The sequence below is a fragment of the Falco biarmicus genome, chromosome 3 (assembly GCF_023638135.1).
Source record: "Falco biarmicus isolate bFalBia1 chromosome 3, bFalBia1.pri, whole genome shotgun sequence".
In the NCBI taxonomy this organism is placed as follows: Eukaryota; Metazoa; Chordata; class Aves; order Falconiformes; family Falconidae; genus Falco; species Falco biarmicus.
Genome location: NC_079290.1, coordinates 29,774,754 through 29,790,748, shown reverse-complemented (window position 1 = coordinate 29,790,748; position 15,995 = coordinate 29,774,754). Strand labels below are relative to the sequence as shown.

The following is a 15,995-nucleotide window of genomic DNA, read 5'->3' as shown; positions in this document are numbered from 1 at the left end:
ACTGGACCTGTTTATGCAAGCAAATGTATGGCAACATTCTTCACTCCTACCCTTTGGAAAGTTTCTAAGCTACCTGGACTTCTCTGGACATCTGCTGATTTGACTATATGCAAATATAAAAATCCTGTTATCTGGATTTTACCTTTAAGGCCAACGGTAAGCATGTTACCGGTGACTGCTGACTCCAGAGGACTCTGCAACCCAGGGATATCTTCTGGCCTCCCAGCTGCTGTGACCCCAGGGTCTCACCATCCCAGTCCCACCGGTGTATCTGCTGCTGTTGCCATTTGCAGGGAGGGCCAGTAACGGGGCTGAGCCCCCCGCCCCATGTGGGGACAGGCACACACCCCTGGGACACTACAAATGCCTACAGGTACCGGGCAGGCCCTACGTGCAGGTAGCCCAGACCTGCTGCTCCTCTGCAGTTCCCCGCAGGAAGCCCGCAGCCTCGGCCGCGGGTTCACAACACAGCCACCTCCGTGGACCCTCACACATCAGCCTGGCTCCAAACCCGCCTGATACCCCTGCCGCGCGCCTGGACCCTCCCGCCCGCTGGCTCTCCCCCTGCGCCACGCTGACCTGGCTGGATGTTTGCTCGTGGGTCTTCCCGACGGGCACACGCACCAGGTTAACGCGCGGCCACCGCAGACCTTGCGGCTCCGCACGCGGCACAGCGGCGCGCCCGGACGGCTGTCCCCCGCCGGCGGGGGGGCGTCGGTCCCCACCGCCAGGCCCACCCCTGCGCCCCCCCGGCTCCGCCGCTCGGCGGCAGCTCCGGCCCCTCCTCACCCCGCCCCGGGCCGGCCAGTCGGGCAGCGGCTGCAGCGCCGGCCGCCGCGCCCCGCCATGGGCTGCTCCAGCAGCGCCCGCAGCCGCGCCCCGGAGCCGCCCCCCGGAGCCGCCGTGGCCGCCGGGCCGCCGCCGCGGGGTGAGCCGAGCCGGGCCGGGCCGGGCCGGGCCGGGGCGGGCGGTCGGGCGGGGGGCTGCCCGCGGGGCTGGCGGAGGAGGGCGCATTGCGGGGAGCAGCGGGGGGCCCGTCCCCGCGTCCGCGCAAACCCGGCGGGGGGCCGGGGCCGGCAGGTTTCTCCCGGCTCTGCGCTGTGCCCGCGCCGTCGGGGGAGCTGCGCCGCGTCGGCGGTGGCCCCGCAACCCGCTGCCGCTTGCGCAGGGCTGGGCTGGTCGCTTCCGCGCCTCTCCGCAGACTTTCTTTTTTTTTTTCAAATTGTATTTTACAGACAGGTCGTGCGGCTGCTGCTTTTATATAATACCTTGTTCCCCGCTCCGAAAAAAAATAATTAAAAAAAAAAAGCGCGAACTAGCAATAGCAGACCCAGCGATCCTTTTGCTTACAACCCCAGCCCAGGCTGCAGCACCCGCAGTGCTCCTGTGACTGCAGTTTGGCTCAAGTCATAGAGGATTAATTTTGGGTGTTGTGGGTGCAAGGCATTTGGATTTGTAGGATGTTTCATAAGAATATCCTTGCTCTTCAGTGGAAGTTCAATGAAACTTTGTTTCCATATTGGTGGTATTTAGCTCTTGGCTCGAAGGGAGGTTTGGAAACACTTTGAAGAGCCTGAGGCTGCAGGTACAGATAGTGGCCTTTCCAGAAAGATAGATGTTGAAGATAAATACAGAAAAGTTGTTTGTATTTCATTGTGCTACATTTCTTTCCTGTATTCTTGAGTTACAAGTGTCATCTGTTGCTGTTACTCTGGCTGCAGCATCTGTGCTTTCTGTATGGGTTTAGTTTCCGTGTGTTGTCTGGCGGTGGTGTGGTTTGTGACCACAGAGATGATGGCAGGTTGCATGGGTGGGCGTTCTCTATGTGGCAGTGAAGCCAGCATATTGCTGCAAACCGAGGAGCCCCACTGAAAACACCAGCAGAAATCTCTTTATACTGTACTTGCTGCCTTGTTCACCTGGTCCGTGTACCGAATTCCTCTGCCTTCCCATCCTCTGCTGAAAGAGGTTTGCACAGGAGCACTGAAGAGCTCAGGGAAACAACTGAAGTAATTTATTCTGAGCATTTTAGGAATTCTGTCCATGTTAGGATAGGTTATGAAATGTACTAAATACATAAACTAATGTCATGGTAATGATAAAGTGGTTTGTAACTACAGCTGAAAGATCTCCGTTAACTGGGTAGTTACTGGCCAGACATGTTAGTTAGTTTCTAATTTAGTATAATGAGAGGGTAATTTGAAAGAAACTTCTCTGAATGTGTTAACAGGGGAAAAAAGGTATTTAATTTCCTTCCATTGATGAGTAACTCGCAAAAATGTGAGTCTTTTCCACAAGGAAAGAAAGAAGGCAAAGCAAAAAATACTGTAGCTATGGTCCACTTAAATTCACTGTGCTTGTCATTATTTCTCCAGCTGAAATTGTCTACAGCAGGGAAAATAAAACCTGTAATTTAAAAAATGAAATAGAACTAGAAGGCATCTTAGGAATGTTGACTGCCACATGATGTTCATTCTTCTTGGGAATAAAGGTATTGAACAGATTACTGGGCAGATTTATTTTTTCCGTATTAGAGAATTCTTTGCATTTCAGATGAGAGCAGAGGAATGCTTCCAGGGCTCCCAGTGGTGTGGCTCTCGCGTTGCGTGGCGGTATTTTATAACCCAATCTCTAGAAAACATCTCGATGAAGAGAGGCTAGCTGGCAGTTACAGGGCCAATGTTTATAGGAAAGGCAGGAGATTCCTAGTAATAATGGGTTTGAATTGTTTCTTTTACTGGTAATACCAGTTGAAAACTGTGTAACATGCTAGTTTTCATGGCTCATTTATTTCTGTCTGTAGGTCTTAAATGCTCCCTGTTCACCTGGTACCAGGCAAGGTGAAGGCATGAGAAGTGTCTAAAGGGGTAAAAAATAAAAGTGTGAAAAGATCAAGTGTCTGGTCTCTGAGCATACACAGTTGGTTTTTTTAATCACTACTTAGAGTAGCTTAAGTTTAAGACTTGCTTGCAGTTATCTGATTTGGTAGCTGTTTCATGTTGAGCTCCGGGTTAGGAAAAGGTGTGCCTGGAAGGCACAGTGTGATAAAGATGTAGAGAAGGTAAGCAGGGAAATATATTTGCTGTTTCTTGTAACCTAAGAACTATGTCACTTGATGAAATGACTAGCAGCAGGCTTAAAACCAGCCATAATGTGTTTTACCAAGGGTGTAAGTTGGCTGTAGACCTCATTGCCACTGGTCATGGTGGAGCCTAAGAGTGCAGATGGATTGAAAAGGGGCTTAGGCAGGTTCACAGAGCGATGTCCATGGACAGCCTGAAACCCTGGGTCCCTCTGCCCTTTCCACTGCCCCTTGGCAGCTGTCGGAGGCAGTGTGCCGCCCTGGGTGGGTCTGTGGTCTGAGGCGCGTAGCTGAGCTATACCTCTCTGAATGTGGAGGGGTCAGTTGGACCATGGACAGCTTTACAGTTCCCTGAAAAAATGAGATTTTACGTGTCCCATAGTCAAAGCTTTCTGTCTGTCTTGACATTCCAGATTCCCTGCTCTTGCTTTTCTTCTGGCTTAACTGTCCTTCCCCAGGTCTGTGGGCACACGCTGACCGGGTGATGCTTGCTGGAGGTGCTTTGCTTGAATGCCTCAAAAGAACTGTGAAGTTATCTTAAGTGCAGCAGTGTTCAAGGGGCTGTTTTAAGGACAGGATGGTTGGTTTTGTGGGATTTTTTGCTGTTCAGCTATGTGTGTATGAAGTATCATATAGTTCTGCTCACTGGCTTTGACACTGCAATCATCATTTTCTTCAAAAACACAATTTTTCCAGGTTTGTAATTATTATGTAAACAGATTTTGTACATGAATTCCCAGGGTTTTCATGCTGACATTCCTTCGGAGTAGGTTAAATACAAGCTCTTGTCAAACTGAATTTAATCAGAAAGTGATTAACTTAGTCTGATAGGTAGATATAGCTCATTTTGACTCTTCAACTGTTATCCTTAAATACCTGTCAGAGTAATTTTGCCACTTCTTTATTCATAAACCTTATCTGCCAAAATGGCCCATCGCTTTATTTAACCAGTAAGTTGGTGAAGGATGAAAGTAGTGGAAGTTTTAATTTGTTTAGTCTTCCTGTTGTCGAATGTTTTATTAGACAAAGTGTAATATGAATGGTTGTTTAGTATTTAAAAAGACAGACAAACTGGGTTTTGTTTTAAGAAATGAGCACTGCTCACTCTCTGGGATGAGGAAGTTCTTCTCAGTGTTTTTCATTCAGCCCACCTGGCAGCACCACCAGAAGTCTCCCACGTGCAGCCCAGAGCAGCAGCTCCCTTGGGCACGTTGATCCTGTGCTTGGTTTGGGGCAGGAAAAGGTGCTTTCTTGCACAGTGTCCTGTCACCAGCAAACCTCCTGCACACTTCAGGCCTGTAAGGCAAAATGTAATAGGACATTGACCTGTAAACAGGTCAGCTTTCTTCATATAAAAATACATGATGTGCATCAAGCCAAAACTTTTCTTTTTGTGTAAGAGCAGCACCATCCTCTACAGACCTGTGAAGAAGTGTTGTCCATAGCCAGGTGGGAGCTCTTTGACTGACAGTGCTTGTGCAGCCCCCCTGTGGGTCTAGTTCTCATCTAGCTTACATGCCCCCTCACCAATTACCTGTAATTCTCTTTTTTTCTTTCCTTGCCCTATCATAACTGAAAGGATCATCAGGTGAAAACACCCCGACTGCAGACGATCATGAAACCATAGCTGACCAAACACAGTTGGACCCAGTGGAGCATGTGAGTCTTGCCTCTGAGGAGACAAACCCAGGCGAGCATCTGCCGGGAGAGGAGGCTGGATCTGTGATTCTGGCCGTAGAGGGGAAGATTGATTCAGTCAGTAAAAGGGAGGAGCCGGAGGGCACTGAGCCCCTGCCTGCAGAAGCGGAGGAGAGCTCTGAGCTGCCATCTGCGTGGCAAGAGGAGAGCGATGGTTCTTCACCTCCAGCACCAAGAGAAGACACTGGGGCACCAGCACCGGCAGAGGCCAGTGGGCTGGCAGAGGGCAGTGACAGCTCCATAGGGGAAATCATCGAGAAAGTACATATTACTGAAGAGGACCACCTCGCTGAGGGTAATATTTGTGCTTTCGTAAATGCAGAAGACCAAATTCTGCCTCCAGGGAGTTGTGCATGGATCCTTTTGACTTCACTGAGAGCCTCGTATGAGCTTCTGGAGTCAGAATTTGGTCCAGGGAGTCTGTACAATGTGGGGCATAGAAGCACATGGCTGGGGAAGCCTCAGGCTCAACAGTCCAAGCTGTAATAAATTTAATCAGCATTTCCAGTCATTATCTTCGCTATTTCATGTCCTTTTAGTTCTCTAGTAGGTAAAATGCCTCACTATACCCCTCATTTAAAATGTTTTTCTGTGTAGTTTAGACACATTCCTTAGTATTTGCAAAGACCAAAGGCTCTACTACTTAGTTACGTGAATTAATTGTAAAGCAACTGTCCCTATGCATATGAACTTGGAAGGTGCATGCCTGAATGTAGAAGAGAAAGCCTCTCTTTGATGCGCCCTTGCATATCCAGTCTGTCCTAGAAGCTTGGCTACTACACAAGCAGAATAGAAGCAGTGCTGGAGGGACATGGGGCTGGGCTTTCCAAAAATTTTGAAGATGACTGGCTGAGGAGGAAGGCTACATGAGGAAGCAGTGGTGTCTGGGACGGCAGGTATTTCCACGTGCTGTGAGAGGGACCTTTAGCAGGATGTGTGCTCGTTCCCAGAGATTGCAGGCTGTGCTTATCTTCGGGTTAGTGCCCAGAGGATGTGTCTCTCATGGGCTACATGTGCAGGTGAACACTTAACAGGAGGAACCAGGTTTCTCCTAAATGGTACAAAGCAGCTTGGTGTGGAATCAGATACTTCCTGGGGGAGCATTTCTTCAGGGAATAAGCAGGTGAAGCACACGAGAAGTATTTCTCCACAAGGAAACTTGGTATCGGCAGCCTCCTCACTCCACGCTTGCCCTGAAGAGGTGTAAGATGCGGAAGGACTGGTCTGTGTGAAGCCCAGAGCCAGTTACGTGCACTGCCACTAACCCTGTGGCTTCACTGTGTGCCTCTGAACTGGCTGTATAAATCTGACTCTGCATCCCAGTAGCTGAGTGTGGTGGTTGGCTTAGCCTCTCCCATGTCTCTTCACAAAAGAGTTTCAAGGTTTTCTCTACATAAAATGAGCATCTGTCGTTCGGAATAAGGTCTTGTTTTATGTAAGCAGTAAATGACTGGGGTGCTCGCCTGTAAAACATGTAGTTCTGCTCAGCTGGAAACTCCAGTTTCAATAATCACAATTTCTAAGCTTTGAGGCATAGTGCTGGAGGCAGAACAGTGTGCCCTGAATGCTGTGGTACAACCGCACACCCATGGAAACACGCTGACCATTTGCCTGAAGATCAGTTACGGAGCTTTGACCACCAAAGGGTTCATGCTGCTTGCAGGGCAAGTGAACAAGGCTTTGGGGAAAAAGAGTTTTGTTCCTGTTTCATTTCCATGAGGCAAATGGTGGAGGGGACCTTCCATTTTTGTGCTGTGGTGCATATGATTCTTAGCATTTGTTTTGCTTTCCTTTATTCTTCAGTAGCTGTATGAGTAAATTTATTAGGCAGCAGCTTCCCAGGAAAAGCACAGTTTTAGCCAGACTGGCACGTTACCATGTTTTCTATTTCTGTTTTGTTTCAATTGCAAATAAAACTGTGTATATATAAAATAAGATCCAGGAAAAATAATTTGAACAGAAATAGTATTCATGTTGTGTATTGAATAGAGCGTCAAGGAGATTTTGTGAAAGCATCAGGAGGAGAACTTTATGGGCACAAGGAATACATGTAGCTGGACGATGGGAAGTGATTGGGATCATCCTGTTTGTTCCCTATGGATTCATTCGGGGGTACCTTGGTAGGGGGCATTGGAGGACTGACAATGCAAAATCAGGTTTACAGAAAGGAGCCGGGGCACTTGGTGCTTTTCTCAGTGGATCCTAATTTGATCTCCGTGGTTACTGTTCCCAGGTGAGACGGGAGAACAGGTGGAAACTGAGCTGCTCACTGAGATAGTAAGTGGAGGGCCTGAAACAAAAGAAGAAACAGGAGCAGCTGTGAATAGCACAGAATCGACAGAGATAGGTATGTTGACAGAGGAGGGAAGGACTGCATGGGTTATTGTTTAGGAGACAGAAAAGACTGTGCTGTCCTTAATGAGCATATCTTGTCAACCTCCTGCTGGTGTACAGCTGCTTTCTGCATTTTAACATGAGAGTCATAAATATTTTTGTTTACATTAAGAGATATTTTTGGAAGCAATCTATTGAAAGTCATGCTTTTTACATGGGTTGTCTTTATATAATACATGAGTCTTACTGGTGATAAATTATCCCTCTTTGGGGGAGATGCTAGACTGTAACACGCAGTCTTGGAAAATAAAAAACCTATGTTAAAAACATGACTCTGCTGGTTATTATTTGCAGGGGCTTGTTGTTATGAGCTAATGCCTTAATACTGCTTTGTGATTTCCATTCCATGCCAGTCAGTCATCTTAGATCCCTGTAGACACACACACACACACACATATTTTAGATCATTTTCCTTATCAGCTGAAATCAGCAGTATAGTGCTGTGTTGAAAGCACATTGCGCAGCAAATGCTGTCACATGGTAGGAAGGAAAAATCACTGGCCAAATAAAGTGCTTTTGCAAAATCATCACACCAGTGAAGAGAATTCAAGGGGATAGGATTGTCCCTCTAGCAGACTTGGAAATTATGCTCACAATTCTGTCATCACAGTCTTTCTGCAAAAGTTATTTCTTCTTCCTCCACATTCACTGAGAATCCTACATCATTTATTTTGAGTCCATCACATGAAGTATTTCTATGCTGCAGAAGATAGGGGTTTGCCACAGAAGATAGGGGTTACCCTGTGGTATTGCTGGAATGTGGAAAAGTATGGATGAGCAGGCGATGCTGACACCTCCTCCCTTCCCCCAGTGAAGTTACTGCAACTGCTTTTCCCCGCTCCCCTCCCTCCTAACCACTGGCCTAGATAACCATGCTCAAAATCTCTCTGGGCTGGTATTTCTGTAATTCAGAAGAGGAGAGCTACATCAGGAGGGGTGGGAGGTAGCTTACACAAGCACTTGTCATGACTTCCAGATGAACCTCTTGCACCTGGGATGAGAGGCCTTTTGGTTCCTTCCCAGTGCTATTGTATGCTCTGGTCTTTGAGCTGACAGCAGCAAGCCAGCATGTTTCACCTGTGCTACAGGATTAAGGAAAATGGTTTGCAGCATGAACAGTGCAGCCTGGAAGAGCAGTAGGGTGCGCGTCAAACAGTTTGATCAAGGCATATGTACCTTCATGACCTTGTGATTACTCAGGCAGAATGAGAGAAGTAGTGATCAAAAAAAAAAAAAAGGCAAAAAAAAAGCACTCACCTCCCTTTAATTCATTCATTTAACAATGATCACCTTTATATTGTTACTTTTTAAGCTAGCCTGTGAAGCCAAGGTATTGTTGGCTGTTGGCAACTCTTCTCTTGCAAGATCTGTAAATTTATGCCATATAGCTTTGCCTATGAAGTCTGAGAAAGTTTATTCACTCAACTTGTTTTTAATGTGTTGCCCCTTTGCTTTTGCAAAGAATTAGCTGTGCTGTGAGTTCAGCAAAGCACTTACCTTGTTTCTGGGAAACCTCAAAGAAGAGCATCCTGTTCTGAAGAGTAAGAGGTTTCATCATGTGATGATGACAGCTTTATTGAAATACTTACTTTCTGCATTTACCTGCCTTGACAATATCCTCCCCAACGGTTTTGTAAGGAAGCAGAAAGAGCAGCCCTGCTTCTATGTCTGTAATGCGTTTCAGATGATAGGAGTGTGCCGATGTAGACGGCTCAGAGAACAGCTGTGGGCAAGAAGAGCAAACAATGTTAAGAATGGAGCAGTGACCGTTTAAATCAGGGATGTTGTTGTGTAAGGCAGCAATTCTTCCATCTTGAAAGGATATTGAAGAACCAAAACAAGATTCTGGGCAGGGAAGCAAGATCGCTAAAGGGAATGGAAAAATTCTTACTTTGAGACATCAAAAACATTCAGAGCCTCACCTCCGAGAGGGTACGACTAAGAAGATATGAGCTGACGCTAGTGCAAGATAAATACCGTTTTAAAGGTAGCCAAGGTCAGCTCTGAACAGGGAGTGCTGCAGTGACATACTGGGTGTGTTGAATTCAAAGCCAGTAAAGGGAATTTTTTTTCACACTATATTACCAATGTTCATGCGCATTAACTGTCAGACACATCACAGAATCACTGCAGTTGGATGTCTCTCACCTGTCACCTGCATTCCCATGCAAAATTCCCTCCTTGCCTGTGTTCCCTACCCAGCCTTGTGAAATACCACCACATGGGACTTCGCTACAAGGAAGTCCCACATTCTCATGTTCCCAACCTATCTTTGCAGGGTCTTCTGCCTAAGAGAGAAGTAATTTGGGGTGGGATGCTCTGACACTATGGTTTCTGCCAGTCATCCCCTTGGGCACCATCTTCTACCTACCAAGGAAGCCAGCAAGACACATACCTTCTCAGCTGCTGATGGCCAGCACATGTAGTTTCGGGGGCTGCATATGAACGGGATAGGGAAAGAGGAAGCAGAGCCAGTGGCTGCTTGTGGTTGTTCCAGGTCCACACAGAACATTCTTAAAGATCGGGAGAAAAGCAGATACCCCCTTCATCCTGTGATGCTTCCAGGGAACTTTCACTTAGAATTCCTGTAAGGCGTGGTGACTATCAAGTTGTACCCTCAATTAATTGTTACATTATTTTTTTCTGTGTGTTTCAGAGACAGCTAATAACAAAGAATAGAAGTTGTATCTCTACGAACACCCTCTTTGCGGGCCTTCTCTTCTGTCCACATGAATATTTTTAAATTTTATTGGACTGGGAAAATAGAAATGCTTTTATGGATTGAGCCACAAGCTACAGACATGAATGGGAGGCACCAGGAAAAGTTTTATACATATTTTTTGGAGTCAAGCTGCCAAGGCTTCAAGTGTTTGAAACACATGAACTTTCACCTCCCTGCCAGAGTGCCTTCTGTACACGGCTAGCACAGTGGGATAGCTTTCCAGCGGCTGTATAACCATTCAGTTTTCAATTAGGACTTTTCCCAGGTTCAGATAACTAACTCAAACCTTTGAAATCTCCAACCAGCATTACACAGGATAAAAATACAGTGTAGCTTTTTTCTTTTCTTTCTTTTTCTTTTTTTTTAATGGTAGTATGCAGGTAATTTCTCTGAGTGCCTGGACCACCAGTGTATGGACCTATTGAAGTGTATAGCACATAGAGGACTGGAAGATGGAAGTGCCCATTTACCGAGCTGTAACTAACTGCAGAGGTTAGTTTTCCAGAAAATGTAAGATATACAGGGTACAGTGTCCAGGACCCAAGTGGGTGTCTGCTGCTCACTCTCCATTTTTAAACATAAATGTATTTAAAGGCTAGAAGTTCAATATATATGATGACTTCTGCAAAAACAGGGAGAAGAGGGCATTTTAAAATGTAAGTAGGATGTTTTAGTCTTATAAATTCTAGCACACAAAATATAAAGAGAACTTCACAGCTGTTAACAACGACAGTGATTAATAACCTGTCTTTAGCTGTGCAGCTTCTCATACGCATTTGTGTCTTCTAAACTAGATCTCTAACCAGAGACACATATAAGCCTGTTCCCAAAGGAGAGGTCATCTATTATATTTCCCTGGAGTGCTGTCCTCCAGGAGAAGTATGCTGTCAGGGACTGTCTGGGTTATTTTCCAAAATGCTGAATAATCATTTTGGAGGTGAAGCGGAATGGGAAAGCTTTCCAACACTTCCTGTGAGAATGGGCCCTGAATATAATTGGTGTGATGATCAGACAGAGAGTAGAAATTTGTTCTGATGGTAAATGTTGCAAAGGGACTGTATATTATATATTACTGGGGACCGTGTTTACAGGATTCTCTGGCATAAGGAAGTAGAACATGGAGAAAAGGTCAGTTATCTAAAAAGGGCAAGCATGTGTTGCTGTTTTATTAGCTTTATTGTACAAAAGGACTCAATTTTTACTGTCATTAGCAAATCATACCAATCCCCTCTAAGAGCTAGATTTTGTGCTGCATGTGCACATCTGACTCCAGCTGAATTTTGTTTGTATTAAATAATCTAGTTGATATCCTTGGCCTATCAGCCTTTTGTATAAGCTGATATTCCTTGGCTGTATTGCTAAACTGAAGGGTTTCTGCTTTTACAAACTTGTCAGCTTCATTTCACATCAATTTTTTTAGACAACACCATAAACTTTTAGAACCAAAATGCATACTTACTTTTTTTTTTTTTAGGGATTTTTTGCTAGGTGGATATTGCAGAGTTTGGATGTTGCGGAGTTTTTTATTTATTTTAACTTCTCTGTTGTAGAAGGCTAGTAAAAACAAGCAGCTAGTTCTATGAAAAAGCTATTGACATGAAAGTGGGAATTAAAAATTCAAACAGAAGTAGACAAACTTTTTGTCCACCTACCTAAACTGTTGCATGACAAAAAGCCATGAGAGACATACCATGCACTTTGGAGAGCTGAGGAGTGGGGGAATGGTTACTGAGCAGGATGAGGACTCCCTGGGGTGATACAGGACTGGGCTGGGCATACATCCATGGCCCAGGACACACCAAGAACTTCCACCTTCAGCTGCATGTCATGGCTGGTTTCCTCCTGCGAGCTGGGAATTTGGTTCTGTCACCAGCACCTGTGCCAGCACAGCCCTGCTCCCAAACACAGGAGATTAAATCAGCGGGAGAGCCATGCTGACTACTTGCAAGTTGTGTGTTAGATCATGAGTTGAAGTTTGACTAGTTATATTAAATGTTTTAAAAGCATAAATAAACCAAGAGGAGTTTTGTGACAGAGGTCAGTAGCATTAGCAGCAACAGAGGAGGCTGCATTTGGAAATAAAATATGAAGATACAAGGGAATCAAGATAACCTGCTCACCTCAGTCACTCTTTTTACCGCTGTTTTTACAAGACAGATGACAATATACGTTCTTACCTCACCATTCAACTTTTTCAGGTCATTAAGCAATGCTAATGGTAACAAGAGCAATCTCAGCTAGTCAACGACTCAACAGTATCAGCTCTTCTCAGTTACCATCAGTCCTTACATATTCTGTAATTACAACAACAGATGAAAGGTATTTTTCCTTTTCTTTCTAAAAGATGAAATATGCTTGACGATGAGTTAAACATGGAATGTTAAAACCTAAGATCCAAACATGGCTGCTAGATGTACACTGAACTTCCTTACCTTCAGGAGCACACTGGGGTCTAGTGTGCATGGTCTGTAAGCTACCAAAGCATGCACTATGCATAAAGAGCCAAAATACATGCAGTTATTTGCCTCTGCAAACCCCAGACATCACAGACGTTGCCAAAGGCAGAAATTGGTCTGTGGATCAAAAATGTTTCTCACAATAGAAGCTGAGAGGAGGATATGCTCCAATGTCTGTGTTTACAAGATATGCCTCCAGAGATATGGCAATATACCTTAGCTTTTTTTTTTTTCAACCCATAATCAAAATACAAAACAATCTCTAAAAATGTTTATCAAAAGCTAGACAATCTTCAGCCCTTAACTTCATCCAAGGTAGAAGTAATCATTTCGTGCCGCAGGGAGCGCTGGGCAGGCCACTTGAAGGAACAAACTTAATTTCCAAGCTAACAAGAAAGTTCTGGTTGGAATTTTGCTTCAATTACCAAGAAACAGCCCTAGAAAAGGCTAAATTTGCACCCTGTCAGCTCTGTGCAGACACACATGCACACTGTGCTAGGATCCCAGAAGATAATCAGCAATCCAGCTGGCTAGTGTTGGCTCTTTCACTCAATAAGAAACTGCTTTCAGGTAAAAGCTGCAGCAGGAGCAAGGTGCTTGTAGCAGGAGATTAGGACAGTTTGAGTTTGGTTATGTTCTTTAACAGAGGACAAAGTTTCATTAAAACTAGGTACTGAACTTCATTTTTGCACTGCTTAATGTGTAGATAATGTAATCATTTGAAGAAGAAAGAAAACTACTAAAAGAAACACCTGGTAGAACATGCAAATTTAAGTATTTCTTGACTTTCATAGAAATAGAGGGCCTGTTTTGTTGTTGTGGGTTTTTTTTTTTTATATTACATGTGATTGAAACAAATTTTAAATGGTGCGACTGGAATGCCACAAGCTGAATTACAACTTCATATTTTGCATGCTAGAAGCTCAGTCTAGCAGATGAATAAAAGTGAAGTTTAACTTACCTCTAGTTAAACCAGGACTTACTGTTTGTATACTTGCTGAACTAAAACCTAAGAGATAGCCATGAGACTTGCTTTTTATATTGGAGAATTAAAGGGCTTAGCCTTATTGTTTTAAAGAACAGAATCAAGTAATATAACTCTGCTTAAAAAATAAAAGTTTTAAACATCTTTATGGAAGACTGATTGTTTATATTGAGAGCTGATATGTTTAAAGCTGTAAACAAGAGAGTTTATTTCAGTTATTCTAGTATTTTTGACGCTTGTGTCTGGACAACACAATTTTGAGACTGTATCTGAACAATACATATTTAGACCTGAGCCATTCAAGAAACTGTGAAGCTGGTCTCCAGCTAAAAGCTAAAGAATCATAGAGCTAAAAGTGGATTTTAATTCCTGACTTTTTGCAGAATGGCGCCTACTTACTGATAGAAACAATTTAAATGGTAGTAATGTATTTCATCTTGTTAGCTGCATCCAGCATGCTTTTTTTTCTCCCCCAGGTGTTTCACTTATCTTTCAGTCTCAGACTGTACCTTACTGCGGATGGCAACGGTGTATTCACACCCCTTTGTAGCAGTAAAGTCACCCGAGGGAGCTCTATAAAAAAGTTGTATCAGCAAACGGACAAGTCAGCGCACACACAGAAAAAAAATACCAAACCCGCCATCTAGTGTTAGGCGCAAAGTTGGCAAAGAGGCCGCACAGCACAAGTAAGGCAGGGGGAAATAACGCGGCGGTAGGAAGGGGTATAGTCACAGCGAATATACAAGGCTGAGCTTAGCTCATGTTCAACCCTATTGACATCTGCTGAGGGTGAACTTTAACTAAGTCTGCTACAAATAAGTGAAATATATTCCAACAAAGTAATTATACGTGAACAAAGCTGTAACTGAGAAACACGAAGAAACTAGGAACCTTCAAATGTAACTCTGTTTAATTACATTATTCTTAATTAGTTGTAACTGACAAAGTGAAGCAACATTTGATCTGTGTTTCCTAGAAAGTTATATTCATGTTAGTACTAGCTCCTTCCTAACAAGTCTGATTATGCTTTCTCTTCAGTGGGATCGCTTCTTGAGTCAGAGCTGTAGAGAATAAAAGACATGAATATTATAGCCAAAGAGAGAGAACAAAAGCAGAAGCCAAAACTAACAAAGTTTATGTATAAGAAGTTTCTATGCAGGAAAGTCAGGTGCTTTTCAAAGGCTGTTGCTTGGAAGTTCAGTCTGAAATACCAAAAGAATTATCATGCTTCTAATAAAAATATCATCTCCATTTTGTCAACAGAAAGCAAGATAGTGCTGTAAAAAAATCCATACATCTCTACATACTTGCTGTGACAACTTCATTATGAATCTTCTCTTCTGTAAAGATATAATTTACAAGCTTAGTAAAAAGCAGGAGAAATGGCCACTTCACATCACATCTAGAAGGGGTAAAATCGGGCTGACTGTTCTCACAGCTTTCCAACTGCCCTTCTGGCGTATGCTGAAGTGATACCAGGAATGCATGAAAAATACAAAATATAGTTACTGCAATAGTGCAACTGAAAAGTAATGAGAGCTGGAAAGCATAGCTGACAAGCAGGAAGGTAAGAAACCACAAGTGGGACACTTAGAGTTTATCTAAGGATGGAGATGATTCACACCACGTGGCTGTGGTATTGAACGCAGGGGGATTTTCAGACAAGGCAGTATCTGCACATGCCGTGCAAAGGTGGACAGCAACAGTGTTGCCAGATTGGGTTTGTCTTGCATGCTTACCATATGAAAATCATTAACTGATTAGGAGTATGAGACATGAGCATCAGTAGGCATTATACACAGAAGACAAATGATACCCACAGGACAACTTCAGTTTGGATTTCAGTTGTTAGACAGCTGAACCCACAGTACTGTGAATTGACCTGCGGCAAACCAGCGCTATGCCCTCTTCTTGCTATACTGCTGCTTTTGTGGCTTACCAAAATTGAGTGGGTTTGGTCACACAGGATGGGATTAGAAATAGCTGCTGAAGCACCTCAGTCATGGCACCCTGGCATACAAACAGCAGCAGCCAGCCTCTGGGATGAGCAGCCTACAGGATTCCGTCTCACGGTACCTTTGATAAACAAAGTACACGTTTCTGCCACTGAAACAGTACATTCTTCAAGCTGCTGCATTTAGCTGTTTTTACTCCCTACACAAAGAAAGTGAAGATACAGTGACAATAGCATCCCATATTTAACTGGATGGCCATCTTCACAGAACAGAGCAAGACGCTGAGGTGAACAGACTACAACAGAGAAGAATTTCTGCTCCTTTCCCCCGAATAAACTAATAGTGTGCTTAATCATATGGCTGTGGAGAAGACAGGGAATCAACTCCAACATGAGATAGCAGACTTTCAAACCAGATCCTTAAAACCACGATATCCATTTCAACTTGGTTAGAAGATAAATGCAGAGGGATGGAATAATTTACTAGCATCACCAGTCTGTCTGACTTCTCAATATTGCTTAATCACCCCATCAAGCGGATGCTTCTGTCCTTAATAGTAGAGAGAAAAATGTCAAGAACTATAATGTCATGGTAGCTGAAAGCTTCCTATCTTGGAAGATTATTTTTATCCTTAGCTATTAGGAGATAGATAATAAACCTATTCTTATGGTTTGAATTATTTCTATTGAATAAACAAGATGCG

The 15,995-nt window shown here is 44.1% G+C and overlaps 1 protein-coding gene across 1 annotated transcript; it reads left to right on the top strand.

Moving 5' to 3' along the window:
* The first annotated feature begins 585 nt into the window (after positions 1–585).
* ERICH5 (glutamate rich 5) lies at positions 586–15,968 on the top strand. Its single transcript, XM_056332393.1, has 4 exons — positions 586–928; positions 4,662–5,075; positions 7,014–7,127; positions 9,831–15,968. Exons 1-4 carry the CDS (start codon positions 847–849, stop codon positions 9,851–9,853), a joined length of 633 nt encoding a protein of 210 aa, XP_056188368.1. The 5' UTR covers positions 586–846; the 3' UTR covers positions 9,854–15,968.
* The last annotated feature ends 27 nt before the right edge of the window (positions 15,969–15,995 follow it).